The sequence below is a fragment of the Staurois parvus genome, unplaced genomic scaffold (assembly GCF_062004578.1).
Source record: "Staurois parvus isolate SC_StPar_1 unplaced genomic scaffold, SC_StPar_1.0 ptg000469l, whole genome shotgun sequence".
Taxonomy (NCBI): domain Eukaryota; kingdom Metazoa; phylum Chordata; class Amphibia; order Anura; family Ranidae; genus Staurois; species Staurois parvus.
The window spans coordinates 26,847-42,548 of record NW_028318265.1 but is presented as its reverse complement, the minus strand read 5'-3'; the positions used below and the strand labels follow the sequence as shown (position 1 = coordinate 42,548).

The 15,702-nt window shown below is 46.1% G+C and overlaps 1 protein-coding gene across 1 annotated transcript in view; it reads right to left on the bottom strand.

Moving 5' to 3' along the window:
* DERA (deoxyribose-phosphate aldolase) overlaps positions 1 to 15,702 on the bottom strand; it is a 47,640-nt gene that overhangs the window by 22,378 nt on the left and 9,560 nt on the right. Inside the window, exons 4-5 of the mRNA XM_089689082.1 lie at positions 14,758 to 14,853; positions 13,868 to 14,002 (exon numbers count right to left, since the gene is read on the bottom strand). Coding sequence (XP_089545208.1) covers positions 13,868 to 14,002; positions 14,758 to 14,853 — 231 coding nt within the window. The remainder of the gene's footprint in view (positions 1 to 13,867; positions 14,003 to 14,757; positions 14,854 to 15,702) is intronic.

Here is a 15,702-nt window from a genome sequence, read left to right as displayed (position 1 = left end):
TATGTCTATTCTGAAAGCAAGACCCTGTTGCTGTCAGAATAAACAGGTCAGTGCTGCAGTTTGACGTTCCTGCAAAAAAATCAACAATGGTTAACAATAAAACATAAACTCAATAAAACAACTTTATAAGGAAAAGTGTGTGGTGGTATGCCCACCATTAGAAACCTCCCTCAATCCACCCACTTCTAATGGTGGGCACACATGAAATGTGCCAACAAATATAAAATATATATGCCGAAGCATAGGGGCCATCCACCCACAGGCCACCCCAGGCCCCCATGCTTTGGCATATATTCTGTTTTTTATAACTGCGGATGAAAAATCTCATCCAACAGCGCTGCTCACGCTGACTTATGTCTATTCTGAGAGCAAGTTCCTGTTGCTGTCAGAATAAACAGGTCAGCGCTGCAGCTGAAAGCATTCCTGCAAACAGAAATGGTTAACAATAAAACAACAATAAACCAGTGAAAGTCGAACAATCACAAAAATGACAACAACAAAAAAAACTATAACTATTTTTGGTTTTTACATTTTTTTATTTTTTTGGGGGGTATTTGTACTTTTATTTATTTTTTTTATTTTTTTTAACTTTTTTTTCCAAACTTCAAACATTTAAACAGCTGGTAGGGTCTCTCCAAATGCGATAGCCAGTTTCCTGACTACCGAACATCTTTTGAGACCCTGTGTAAATGTGCCCTGATCTGTGCCGTGCTGTACCCTATACTAATAGTTCACTAGTGTATGGTAGAGGCGGAAGCAGGGCTTGATGCAGAGGCCAGGTTGGCCAGGACAGGAGGGACAACAATAGCGGCTGTCACGCCTAATTCCACGTTTGCTGCAGACACGACATCTTTTTTGGGGTCTTCTTTGGGTTGGGGTACCAGGAATGGTATCGAGAAAATGTCTCTCATGCAGACGGCTAACTGCATCTGGGAGAGGGATTTGGGGCACAGCACCTTCTGGATACAAAAGGGCCCTGATGTTCTCTAACTGGAAATTTAGGTATGATCCACTATGTCCAGTTGCTTTATAGAGAACAAAAGCATTATATAGAGCCAATTGAAATAAATAAACTGACACTTTTATGTACCAGCGTTTGGATTTTCGGGAAACTAAATACGGCTGCATCATCTGGTCATTGAAGTCCACCCCTCCCATGTTAAGGTTATAATCGTGGACACAGAGGGGCTTCTCAACAACACCAGTTGCCGTGGTAATTTGGACGGTCGTATCTGCATGAATGGAAGACAGGAGGTAAACATCCCGTTTGTCCTTCCACTTCACTGTGAGCAATTCTTCATTTCTCAAGCAGGCTTTTTCCCCCTTTTTAAGACGGGTATTTACAAGCCGTTGGGGGAAGCCTCGGCGATTAGATCGCACAGTGCCACATGTGCAAATTCCCAAATTGAACAAATGTCTAAATAGTGGCACGCTTGAATAAAAATTGTCCACGTATAAGTGGTACCCCATGTGGAAATAGGATGACGCCAAGTCCCAAACTATCTTGCCACTGCTCCCCATGTAGTCTGGGCATCCGGGGGGCTCCAAGTAACTATCTTTTCCCTCGTAAATCCGAAACTTACATGTATAGCCTGTTGCCCTCTCACAGGTCTTATACATCTTGATCCCATATCTGGCACGCTTGCTGGGGAGATATTGTTTGATTACAAGGCGGCCAGAATATTGAATGAGGGACTCATCGATGCAGATGTTTTTCTGGGGAGTATACACATCTGCAAATTTTTGGTTAAAGTGATTTACGAGGGGCCGAATTTTGTGGAGCCGGTCAAATTCAGGGTCACCCCGAGGACGACTGAGTGAGTTGTCGTAGAAGTGCATAAAACGCATTATACTCTCATATCTATGCCTGGCCATGGCAGCAGAGAACACGGGCATGTGAACAAGAGGGTCGGTGGACCAATACAACCGCAATTGATTTTTATCATTAATGCCCATGTTGAGGGTTAGGCCCAAAAAAACTTTAAATTCGGAAACCGTAATGGGTTTCCATGCGAATGGTCTGGCAAGGTTTGAATTTGGGTTGGCGGCGATAAATTGGCGTGCATATAAATTGCTTTGATCCACAATCAATGCATAAAGATCTTCTGTGAAAAACAGCTCAAAAAAATTAAGGGGAGTATTTAAATTTGCTGTTTCCACCTGAATTCCGGGTTGGGCAGTGAATGGGGGAAGTACGGGTGCTGCAGAATTTGTGGGCTGCCAATCGGGATTTGCAAGCACATCCGGAAGGACACTAGGGGCTCTACGGGCCTGTCTGCGAATTCTTGGTGGCCGCGGGACACTACTTGTGCTCGCCACCGCACCAGCTTGTACTGCACTTATGGGACTCGCCACGTCACCAAGTGATACTGCAGTGCTGGTATGCCTACGACCAGGACGTACTAGGCCGCTGGTGCTCGCCAGTTCACCAAAAGATACTGCGGCACTAGTACTGGCACTCTGCTGCATATGAGAGTCATCATGCATTTGTACCACCTCAGCAACCTGTGAATGGGATTGGGTACGCCTGACCTTAGCAGGGACCACTTCCTCGTCGCCTGAGCCAGCTGTCAGGGTGCCGCTGCTGTCTATAGGTTCGTATTCTGAGCCTGATTCTGCCAGTGAGTCTTCCCCTTCGCTCTCACTTGACATGCTCAGAATCCTATAGGCCTCTTCACTAGTGTACCTTTGCTTAGACATTTTGGCCACTAAATTTACAGGTACCTAGTGCGACTCACGGGAAAAAGAGCGCCTGGCTGTCAGGGACTGCTTGAACCGCTACAAAAAATTTACCGACAAGTGCTAACAGATATCAGGCCTGATTCTGTGAACACTGCGGTTTTGTGTGTAATATGTATCAAGTGACAGTTATCTACTGACACTGCACTTGCCGGGGGAGAAGGGGGGGGCGTAGGGGCTAAACGCAGGTGCTGGCAGGTGTTGGGGCTGATCCCGCTAACACTGCGTTTTTGGGGATACTAAAGTAATGTGAATGCTGGTATAGCGCTGATCTGATCAAAGATATTGATCCAATCAGACACTATACTAGCAATGAAGGTTTAGCGTGCAAGTAAGCGTGTTCCTGGCAATCAAGGGGTCAAATGTGATTATCTGTGTACTAGCGGGCAAACTGGTGCTATCTGGGAGGGGCGCTAACACTATTGGAAGTCGCTAGCGACACTGATACAGTGATCAGTAAAAATTGGTTCACTGAGCAGTGACACTGGTGACAGGGCAGTGAAGGGGTCAACTCAGGGGGGAGGGGGGGGGGCGATCAAGGGGTTAGACGGGATCACTGGTGTATTAGCGGGCAATCTGGCGCTATCTGGGAGGGGCGCTAACACTAACGGAAGTCGCCAGCGACACTGATACAGTGATCAGTAAAAATTGGTTCACTGATCAGTGACACTGGTGACAGGGCAGTGAAGGGGTCAACTCGGGGAGGGGGGGGGGGGCGATCAAGGGGTTAGACGGGACTACTGGTGTATTAGCGGGCAATCTGGCGCTATCTGGGAGGGGCGCTAACACTAACGGAAGTCGCCAGCGACACTGATACAGTGATCAGTAAAAATTGGTTCACTGATCAGTGACACTGGTGAGAGGGCAGTGAAGGGGTCAACTCAGGGGGGGGGGGGGGGGGCGATCAAGGGGTTAGACGGGACTACTGGTGTATTAGTGGGCAATCTGGCGCTATCTGGGAGGGGCGCTAACACTATCGGAAGTCGCCAGCGACACTGATACAGTGATCAGTAAAAATCGCTTCACTGATCAGTGACACTGGTGACAGGGCAGTTAAGGGGTTAACTGGGGGGGTGGGGGGGGAAATTAAGGGGTTAAATGGCTTTATTGGTGTACTGGGGGGCAAACTGGCGCTATCTGGGAGGGGCGCTAGCACTATTGGAAGTCGCCAGCGACACTGATACAGTGATCAATAAAAATCGCTTCACTGATCAGGTACACTGGTGACAGGGCAGTGAAGGGTTAACTGGGGGGGGGCAATCAGGGGGTTAAATGTGTCCTAGTGTGTGTTCTAACTGTTAGTGTAGTGTTTTACTCACGTTTAAATGTCTCTTCTTCTCTGTCTGGAACGGAATGTGTCCAGGCAGAGAAGAATGACATCATATCCTGCCCTGTGTAAATATCAACACAGGACAGGATAGGACAGGGACCGATCATCCGATTTCAGCCAGAAATCACTGGCTGAAATCTAATGATTGATCCCTCCTGGATCGAATCGGATCACCCGCGGGTCGGCGGGCGCGCGCGCGCGCGCCCCCTGCCCGCGAAAGTGTCGGGAGCGCGGAACCCGTTTTTAAACGTGGTTTTGCGCTCCACTGCCGCCCTGCACACGTATAAACACAGTGGCAGGGCGGCAAGCGGTTAAAAACCAGGAGTGACATAGGGTCAGCCAGTGAGGGAGCCTGAGTGTATACACCGCTCCCTCACTGTATACACCGCTCCCTCACTGTATACACCGCTCCCTCACTGTATACACCGCTCCCTCACTGTATACACCGCTCCCTCACTGTATACACCGCTCCTCTTCTGCATCCTCCTTTCACACACTGCCCCCACCCCCACAAAGAGAACCTGTCACTCATATGCCATCACATAGAGGACTATTGGTCCCCTATGTTATATCAATAAAATTATAAGTTAAAAAAATAAATATAAATACACATTATACTTTAAAATAATACAAAAAAACATTTGCACCTCCCCACCTATGCAGACATTTGAGTTTTTGGCCACGTGCAGTCTGAATTTTCTGTATCGGTTTCAGCACCAGAGTTTTCATTTCAGTGCAACACTAATCTAAACTATCAAACCATCCACACATGAAGTCATGGAAGAGGTATAACATTTGGGCACAGGATAAACATCCCCCCCCCCAAAAAAAATGCATACTTTGCATTCGCAAAGTGCAAAAGCTTTGGAGAGAGTCAGTTTCTACCCATGTGCAAGGAAAGCTACGAAAAGGAAACCACTGTGATTCAAGATAGATGATACCAGTGCTCACAAGTAAAGGTTATGTAAAATATTTAGTGTTCCACAATTACACTAGTGCTGCAGAGCAAGCCCCAAGACATTCTCTATACGTTCTAACCCAGGGGTCCTCAAACTTTTTAAACAGGGGGCCAGTTCACTGTCTCTCAGACCGTTGGAGGGCAGGACTATAGTTTCTAAAAAAAAAATTTTTTAAACAAATGTGGACACAGTACATGAGATGACCAGAGACTGTGGACATACAACGGTGGTGGGAATACTGGTCCGGCTGCTCTATAAGACTCCCAGACATTTCCCCCTAAGTGTGTCTTATGGATAGAAATAGTGCCCCGTCATTGGTGTCAGTGGGAGGAATAGTGCCCCATCATTGGTGTCAGTGGGAAGAAACGTGCCCCATCATTGCTGTCAGTGGGAGGAATAGTGCCCCATCAGTGGTGTCAGTGGGAGGAATAGTGCCCCATCATTGGTGTCAGTGGGAGGAATAGTGCCCCATCATTGGTGTCAGTGGGAGGAATAGTGCCCCATCATTGGTGTCAGTGGGAAGAAACGTGCCCCATCATTGGTATCAGTGGGAGGAATAGTGCCCCATCATTGGTATCAGTGGGAGGAATAGTGCCCCATCATTGGTGTCAGTGGGAAGAATCGTGCCCCATCATTGGTGTCAGTGGGAGGAATAGTGCCCCATCATTAGTGTCAGTGGGGGGAGGAATAGTGCCCCATTGTGTCAGTGAGGGGAGGAATAGTGCCCCATCATTGGTGTCAGTGTTGGGGGGGGGGGGGGGGAATTAGTGCCTCGTCATTGGTGTCAGTGGGGGGAAGGGGATAGTGTCCCAACATTGGTGTCAGTGGGAGGAATGGTGTCCCATCATTGGTGTCAGTGGGAGGAATAGTGTCCCATCATTGGTGTCAGTGGGAGGAATAGTGTCCCATCATTGGTGTCAGTGGGAGGAATAGTGTCCCATCATTGGTGTCAGTGGGAGGAATAGTGTCCCATCATTGGTGTCAGTGGGAGGAATAGTGTCCCATCATTGGTGTCAGTGGGAGGAATAGTGTCCCATCATTGGTGTCAGTGGGAGGAATAGTGTCCCATCATTGGTGTCAGTGGGAGGAATAGTGTCCCATCATTGGTGTCAGTGGGAGGAATAGTGTCCAATCATTGGTGTCCGTGGGAAGAATAGTGCCCCATCTTTGGTGTCAGTGGGAGGAATAGTACGTCATTGGTGTCAGTGGGGGGGAAATAGTGCCCCGTCATTGGTGTCAGTGGAGGGGATAGTGTCCCATCTTTGGTGTCATAGGGAGGAATAGTACGTCATTGTCGTCAGTGGGAAGAATAGTGCCCCATCTTTGGTGTCAGTGGGAGGAATAGTACTTCATTGGTGTCAGTGGAGGGGAATAGTACCCCATCATTGGTGTCAGTGGGGGAAGGAATAGTGTTCCATCGTTGGTGTCAGTGGGGGGGGGGGGGGGGAGGCAGGGAGGCATAGTGCCCCATCGTTGGTGTCAGTGGGGGGGGGGAGGAATAGTGCCCCATCATTGGTGTCAGTGGGAGGAATAATGCCCTATCATTAGTATCAGTGACACCAATGATGGGGCACTATTCCTCCCACTGACACTTAACTTGCTGACCCCTGCTCCAGCATGGTACTGCTGCAGCCAGCATACCTGGTTGCAGCAGCACCATCAGCACGGCACACTTACCTGTCAGCTGTCCTCCTTCACTTCGGCCTCTCCCTCACTCGATGTTTGCGGGGCCGCTTGGCTCCGCCTCCTCGCCGGTGATTGACCACCTGTGTGCCTTTCCTGAGCTACAGTTCTGACGCCCAATCACCGGTGAGGAGGCGGAGCCGAGCGGCAGGAGTGAGGGAGTGGCCGGAGTGAATGAAGGAGCAGCGCTTCCTGGACTGGATCGTCGTGGGACTGGGACCGGAGCCAGGTAAGGTACAGCAGCCCCCTGCCCACCCCTGTACTTCGTGTCCCTTCCTCGCGGAAAATACGCCCCTGCCGGCAGGCTGGGTTAATGGCCTCGGCGGGCCGTATTTTGAGGACCCCTGTTCTAACCCTATGTTGCAAATAGATGACACATTCACTACAAGGAAGTCATGTAGAGGTCTAAACCTGTAGCCTGCGATGGATAACACCCAGAGCTACACATGTGCTGTAGGTTCTGGTGTTAAAACACTAATTGGCTGCACAATTCTGCAAAATAAATGTACCAGCCTGTACATGACCTTGCCTAAATGACTAAAATGAAAGACGTAGCACTGTGGTATGGGATGGACAACATCAGAAGTACATGATTACAACACATGTCCTGACAAGGGCTTATAGTGTAACTGGCTGCAACAGGCCAAAAACAAGCGCTGGCATGCAGTACGAGACATGACAAATATATTAAACCTATGTGTAACATAAATGTAAGATTTGGGTAGTTGAGATGTGATCAGTAGAAATATGTAACTGTAGAGCTAGTTTAATTCCATGTTATTACAGATAGGCGTTTAGTATTCGGTCAGAGACATATGTTCACCAATTAGCATCTGAAAGGACAGAGCAGCTTCTAGGCTGGATGTGACACCTAGATGCCAATAAAACGTTGTCACCTATGTAGCCAGAGTTTGCCACCTTCTTGAAATCTAAAAGAAGGGCTCCAGCCATTTCGCCTTCGGGAAGCAGCAGGAGACCAGGAGTGGCTCCAATTTGTCTGCCAGCTCTGATTTATACCCACAAATCAGATGAATCTGTTTCATCGCTCATAAAAGCAAAAATATCAGTTGGAGAGAGATGAAAATACTTCCTTCTGATTGGACACACTGTAGGCTACATCTACATGTAAAAGTGTATTTGTAGCCTGTGTAGAATCCCAGAGAAACGCACAAAACCGTTATATGGCGCCTCATTGCGACAGCTGAACAGTGATCGGTACTGTTGTGATCAGGCTGGTGCGCTGGTGTCAGAAATTCTATCCCTGACTTGATGATTCAAACCATTCCTGGTACAATCGACTTTGGGCACTTCAGAACCCAGAACGTCCTGTGGGCTGGTACAGGAACACCCCCCCAGGGTTGATTGGCCAAGGGCTAATGTCCAGCCCACATCCATATTTCAATAAATTGAGGAACCTGAGATATGGACGGTGTGATTCGTATGGAGCCGGTTCTATTTGACTGGCGAATCGTGGACTCTCCCTGACTTGCTCAAGTCGCAGGATAACTATTGGTAAAAGTTTTATTTCTGTTTTTATTCCCTTTTATTTTATAGTGAATAGCCAACTGTGGGTCTTTTTTGTATTTTCTGTAACTCTTTATACTTTGTACATATTTTATGCACTGCCCACTTTCGGTATATTAAATCATAAAATTAATAAGTAACTTCTGGGTACTTAAACTCGGGCTCACATCTCTGGAGAGATTATTGTATTGTAGTGTCTATGTGCTCGGTCTAAGTTCATTGCCACTCTGTATGCAATTGTACTGTGTGTTGGCAGATTGCATGCAGATTGTAAAGTAGCAGATCTGCCAGACGGAGATCTGTGTGTGTGTGGTGGCCTAGCAAACCAGTCTGCGGACAAACTGTTGGGTGGTGGCAAGCTACCATTTGTTGTGTCTGGTGTGGGGGAGTGTGGACAGTTGATGAGTGATTAAAACCGGGGTTTTAGCTTGTAGGATAGCTGGAGGAATCCTAGAAGGGTGTGCCAATTGCTAGATTGTTCCCCAACCCTTAGAGTGCACCAGATTGCATATAAGATTTGCATCTGCCTGTGTGTGGTCAGCCAGCTGGATTGGAGTGGAGTCTCCCTCTAGTGGTGGCAAAGAGGCAGTGCGGATGTGAAAGTGTATCCCGGCCAGACTTATATGTTAACAGTAAGTCCCCCTCATTCTCTCTTACCCCTAGTCATGGATAGACCACGCCTCGGTTAGCTAGTCGCCGTGGCTGTGCGTTTGGATCCGTGACACTATGTAATATCAGAACTTATATACAGTATATAGAAGAGTTAAATATCTTCTGCTGACACTTAAATGTCCTGCAGGAGACCCCTGCTGCTGCCACCCTGATAACAGAAGCCTCTTCTGCTGCATTGCTACACCCAGGGGCCGACTGACAAGTCATGGGGCCCCCGGCAATAGGGGATCATGGGGCCCATGTGTCCTTGCCCACACTCAAAAAAGCCTATAAAAAAAAAAAAAAAAGGTACCAGGGGCATTTCATGGGGCCCCCTACTGACCCCGGGCCCTCGGGCAGTGCTCGAGTGCTCGAATGGTCAGTCGGCCCCTAGCTACACCTGAATGTCGCCAACAGTACTGTGCATTATATTATCTATATTATTCAGTGAAACACCCAACCTTTGGAGTACCTCTAGTGATTACAGGTGGCAGTAAGCAGTGGTGAAAAGGAACAGCAAGATTTATAAACCCTGGACCTGCATGAAAACTTCACTCTCTCAATTAACATTGACTAGTTTGAATCCTTATGTTGCTAGCATTTGTAAATAGATAGGAAAGTACAGCGTTTTAAACTTTTTTTTTTTTATATTCAGTTACTTTCTGGTTTCCATGCCTAGGCAAATTAGGTCATACATCCAAGCTGTCTTCAGGAGTGGATGGAGGGTTCGCAGTTCAGCCTATGCCTGAGCTAAGGGCAGATGGATTTCAGGATGTAAATGATACATGAATCATCTGCCCTTACTCAAGATGGCCACTGCTAGAAATGCCAGGGTGTGTTTTTCAAAATGATCTCTCTGTGAAATAAAGCCTGGAGACATGGATGGATGAGTGAGCTTGCTTTCAATATTAACCAGTTACCCTCCAGAGGATTTACTCGACTATTTTTTGCATTATTTTAACTGACAATTGCCGGTCATGCAATGCTGTGCTCTTTTTCCCCACAAATAGAGCTTTCTTTTGGTGGTATTTGATCACCTGTACATCTTTATCTTTTGCGCTATAAACAAAAAAAAGACCGACAATTTTGAAAAAAAAAAAAAAAACTTTTTTTTTACTTTTTGCTATAAAACATATCCAGTAAAAAAAAAAGTAAAATTTTAAAAATCAAATTGTCATAAATTTAGTCCAAAATGTATTCTAAATATCTTTGCTAAAAAAATTCAAATACATGTAAATTAATTGGTTTATGTGAAAGTTATAGCGTCTACAAATGGCGGTATATATACTGGAATTTAAATTTTTTTTTATACTAGTAATGGCGGCGATCAGCGACTTATAGTGGGACTGCAGGGGAATTCTGACACTGAGTGGGAACTGACTAACTGCCACTGACATCCTAATGACACTAATACAGTGATCAGTTCTAATAAAAAGCTCTAACACTGTACTAATGACACTGGGCAGGAACTGGTTAACACCTGGGGCGATAAAAGGGTTAACTGTGTGCTGTGCTTTGTCCGTTTTACTAGGGAAACATGCTGCTGTGTATGTATACACAGCAGCATGTTGTTGCTGGCAGGAGAGAGACCTGTGTTTACACACAGGTCTCTCCCGTCAGTTGCTACTCGGTAATCGCTGGGTGCTGGCGGGGAACCTCTAGCTGGGCGATTCCGGGTGGCGGCCATATTTGAAACCCCTGTATACATATACCCATGCAGGAGATTCATAGCATGGGGTACTGAAGGCTTGTTACAAGACGATTCTAAATGTGAGTGGGCAATTTAGACTACATATCTACTGATTAATAAACAGGATTACACTATGTGAGTTTTTTATTTGCATATGAACCGAGGAGGAGATCGCTGTTAGAGTGTAAGAGGCGGGGAAGGTCCTGGTGAGTCATCTAAAGGGTGTCCTGTTGTTGAGCGAGCTGACCCTGTGGGGTCTTGGCAAGGAGGTGAGGAGCCATCACGGCCAAAGTTTGGATTCACACAGTGTGGACACGTGTGACACATGCATGAAGATTGCTAGTTCTTTTGATGCATTTGGACACTTTATTTTATTTGAGATTTTTCATTATTTGTAATAGATGATTGGAGTGATTTTTATTGCACTTTATGCTCATTTTTGATTGCACTTTATTCTCACTTTGAAGCACATGGTTTGCACAATTTTTGCTTATGCGCATATTTGTATATGCACTATTCTTACACATATGTTTATTAGTTTGTGTCATTATGTAGAGCATTTTTAGCCAAGTGTGCACTCTATTTAATTTTACTTATATTTATTTTAATCAGTTTAGGGAGAGCGCTGCACTTTATATTTATAGCTGGGTGATTGACATCTGTAGCCGCCAATGGCGGCGCAAGTAGGGCGGCGCGCACACCCTATACCCGGAAATGCAAATCATGTATATATACACACGTAATTTTGTGCAGCCCTGCCGCCCTGTAGCAGTACTTCTGCTATAGGGTGGCGGGGAAGTGGTTAAAAATTAATTAAATAGCATTTTTGGTTTGTGGTGCTCAGATGCAGTGCAGTTCTACTTTAAGGTCCTGGCCAGAGTCTAAGCATAAAAGAGTCCCATGCAAACACATAGTGACTCCGTATGCAAAACCAGGAGCACAAAATGGATACTACACATCAGGTACTAGGTGTATAATACACCATAAGTCCCAAAAAGACTTATGCCAAGGCTGTAGACCTACTCCAAGAGACAGATCTCAGTAAACATGTATGAAAAAAATCAACGAACTATGTGGCCCCAGAAACTATATAAATATGTAAGCATGAGGTCTATATATCCTGATCCAGGGTGAGTGAAGGCCCTGAAATAGAAGCAAAACAGACCATTCTCAAAAGCCAAGATTTATAACTCAGCTTCTCCAGCTCTGTAGTGGAAATAGAAGGCTCTGTGAGACAAGTGGATGTGAAATTTCTGCTAGTGGAGTTGTGTAAACAGCCTGGAAATTGTCCTGTGTGTAGGAAAGCAAGCCAAAATGCCTGTAAGGCAGCCACACCCAGGTAACAGCTAATAGAAACAATTATTGCCCAGTAATACAGGTGACATTTGGGAATTGAAATCACACCTTCAATTGCATCTAATGAATGTGAATGTCAGTGTCTTAACATTTGCGATTTGCTGCAGCATGATTTCTAAAGTAGTTCTTGCATTACCTTTTCTGCAGTTTTGTCATTATTTCACATACATAGAATATAATGGAAAATCGCACTGAAAATTGCAAGAAATCGTTGAAAATCTTCACAAGGAGCAATAAAGTCTTCAGAAATTGCACACAAATTCTTGCAGCAGTGTGACCAGTGATCTGTGAGAAGTGGACAGAAAATACTTTCTCCTCTCTTATGTAGGCCATACATGGGTCGAATTCTCGATTAATTTTCTTTAGAAAATCGGAAATTTTGTGTCTTTTGTAATCTGATGGTGCCACGATTGATCTCGAAATTCTACAAACCAAGCCTTCAATTTCACCTCATGTTGCTACAGAAAATAATTTTAGTGGCTGGCAATCTTCTTTTCAGGTCACAGCTCATGCTCATTTCTTTTTCGATTATATTTCTTGCATGATTCTCATTGCACGATTTCTTGCACGATTCTCAAAATTTCCAACATGCCAATCACTCAAATTTGGTTCATACCTAAGCGTTTTCCGCAACGTTTTGCAGAAACGCACTACAGTCCATTTAACATGATTTCCTATGGTACACAATGTGTGGTATACCAGACGTCTAATCAATACATACATATAGGACTCCATAAACTGCACATAACCAGTGCTCTAAATGAATTGTGCACACAAATAACAAATAAATGTCCTTAATAGTGAACTGTCCCTTTAAATCTTGAATATCAGCACATCGACTTGTGTGGTATATATATCCCATAAATCGTGATCCAAATACACCAACTATAAGTGTCATCGGACTATGGTCTCAAAAAATGGTGAACCGTCCCTTTAAATCCGCTGTACTTCAAATAGACCAGTGTAACACACTATTGTATACACGTGTACAGTGCTCCTGTGTAGGCCTTTAGTGCTCATCCACTTCCAACACTCTATTGCGCTCACCTCCAGGTTTGACCCGTGATGACAGTTCAAACTGCACTTTCCCCTTTAACCCAGAAGGGTATACTGGTATATAGATCTTCACCACTGTTAGCCAGCACTTTTAAACATCTCTAGATCGCTCCACATCCATTTTTAAAAAAAAATGTAATATTGCCACTCAAAACAGCCTTTATTTAAATCAATCTAGTAAAACTCACATTAAAATGTATCCTTCTGGGACACTACAGGGTTAAAACTCACTATACAGTGTTTGCTGTAAGACGTGTGCAGAAATCCCTTATCCAAAATGGCGGCATGTGCACTTCCGGTTTGTGGCATGACGTCATTGGTGCACCCTACGCGTTACGTCAGATCATGTGACTTCATCAGGAGTAGCCTTCACTAGGCACAGAAGGAGAAAGGGAACCAAGCAAACCACCTTCCATAATGAGGAGTGGTCTTCGATGGAAATCTAGCAGAGAACCCTACCAGCTGCTCCCAGGGGAGTCAGCTAGGTAAAGGTGTGGGTGGAAAAAAAAGTCTCTCACCCAGATTCCAGGTGATCCATCTCCTATGGCGAGAGGAAACACAATAAACTGACCAGTTCAGCAGAGGGACTTCCTTTTGAAGTTTATTTGGTGATGCGCTTCCTGTTCCTGTTGGCAGAGGTGCCTATCTCTCATGGGCTCTCCTGGAAGACAATTTGGGAAACAGCCAATTGATTGGGGACACTGTCCAGATGTGACCACTCAAAATCAAACCTCTGATAAAGCACATACTTGTTAGGACAGAGCTGCTGACGATCCTCCCAGATGAATGCACTGATCCACCTGCCCCAGTTAGAGGAAAATTTACTGAGCTCACCACAGGCACACTACCAACACAACCTACCTTTCCAGACACACCTACCTTTCCAACGGCCAGTAAGAACCAAAGTCCTGTTAATAACAATGTCGATTTCAGAAGCTCCATCATCTACAGCTGTGCGCACCTCTTCCAGGCGAGTCTTTAAGGGAGTCTGTCCGGCTGGAAATCCAGTGGCCACTGCAGAAGGAGGAAATTAATGGGTCATGCTGACTAATATGTATATTTTAGTATTTTAAGCCTGACAGCCTCTTTTATCTCTTAGAGACTCTATTGAGTTTTCTGTGAAGAGCTCCTAGCTCTGCTCACCTGATGTGTCTATTACGAAGGGTACTCATCATTCCTGTGTCAAGCTCCCGGGTCTGTACATCTGCTGTACCAATTAAGAGGAGTTTCCACCATCCCTGTGCTGACTTCCTGGGTCTGCATACCTGATGTGCCCATTATGAGGGGTTCCCACCAGCCTTGTGCTAGGTTCCCAGTTTTAAGCACGTTCTGTGCCCATTATGAGGGGTTCTCATCTTCCATTCACTGAATTCCTGGGTCTTCACACCTGCTGGGCCAGTTAAAAGGAGTTTCCACCATCCCTGCATGGATTTTCTGTGTCTGCATACCTACTGTGAATTTTTTGTAATTCTCTGGGTTGGGCTTTAACCCCTAAAGCTGTACACTTACCTTATAATTTCTAAAACTAATCAATACCAAAACCTTAGTTCTGTGCTGAGATTTTATACCACTGAGATGTTTGTGTGGATACCAACTGTGCTTTGGTAGGGGTACAGTACCAGAAAGATGATGAAAACATCAGTACTCATGATTGTCAAAGAGAGGCGACTACTTCAGAGTTCAGTCCACTCATAACTAAGATGTCCATGCAAGGAGTAGTCATACAGATGCTTGGATCACACAGATCTAAAATGTTACATGGTACCTACCTGATGCCACCGGTATATCACAGCCAGCATCCTTCAGCGCCTTCACTGTGTCCTGCACACGGGCTGGATAGACACACACAGCGCCTGTGTGCACACCTGCAGGAAAAGACCCACAATTTATTCACTGCAAAATAGAGAAACTGACATTGAAGCTTAGACACTCTGCCCAACACTGATTAACAATGAATAAATCCTAATCCACACACTATAAGGATAGGTGGAGGACGAATCCCCTATATTGTGCCAGAGGTCAGGCAGAGCCCCTCTCTCTCCTCATACTGTGTCCCCACTGTACTGTAGGTCAGGCGGAGCTCTCTTTCCTCCCCACTGTGCCAGAGGTCAGTTGTAGGCCTCTTCATACCATGCCAGAGGTCAGGTGGAGCCCCCCTCATACCATGCCAGAGCCCCCTGCATACTGTGCTGGAGGTCAGGTGGAGCCCACCTCCCCTTCATACCATGCCAGAGGTCAGTTGGAGGCCCCTTCATACCATGCCAGAGGTCAGGTGGAGCCCCCTTCAAACCATGCCAGAGGTCAGGTGGAGCCCCCTTCAAACCATGCCAGAGGTCAGGTGGAGCCCCCTTCAAACCATGCCAGAGGTCAGGTGGAGCCCCCTTCAAACCATGCCAGAGGTCAGGTGGAGCCCCCTTCAAACCATGCCAGAGGTCAGGTGGAGCCCCCTTCAAACCATGCCAGAGGTCAGGTGGAGCCCCCTTCAAACCATGCCAGAGGTCAGGTGGAGCCCCCTTCAAACCATGCCAGAGGTCAGGTGGAGCCCCCTTCAAACCATGCCAGAGGTCAGGTGGAGCCCCCTTCAAACCATGTCAGAGGTCAGGTGGAGCCCCCTTCAAACCATGCCAGAGGTCAGGTGGAGCCAGGCTAATTGTCAGTTTTTGTTCCATTGAAGATGTTTCTAGCAGTCTGCACTTAGGGGAGCTCCTTTATTT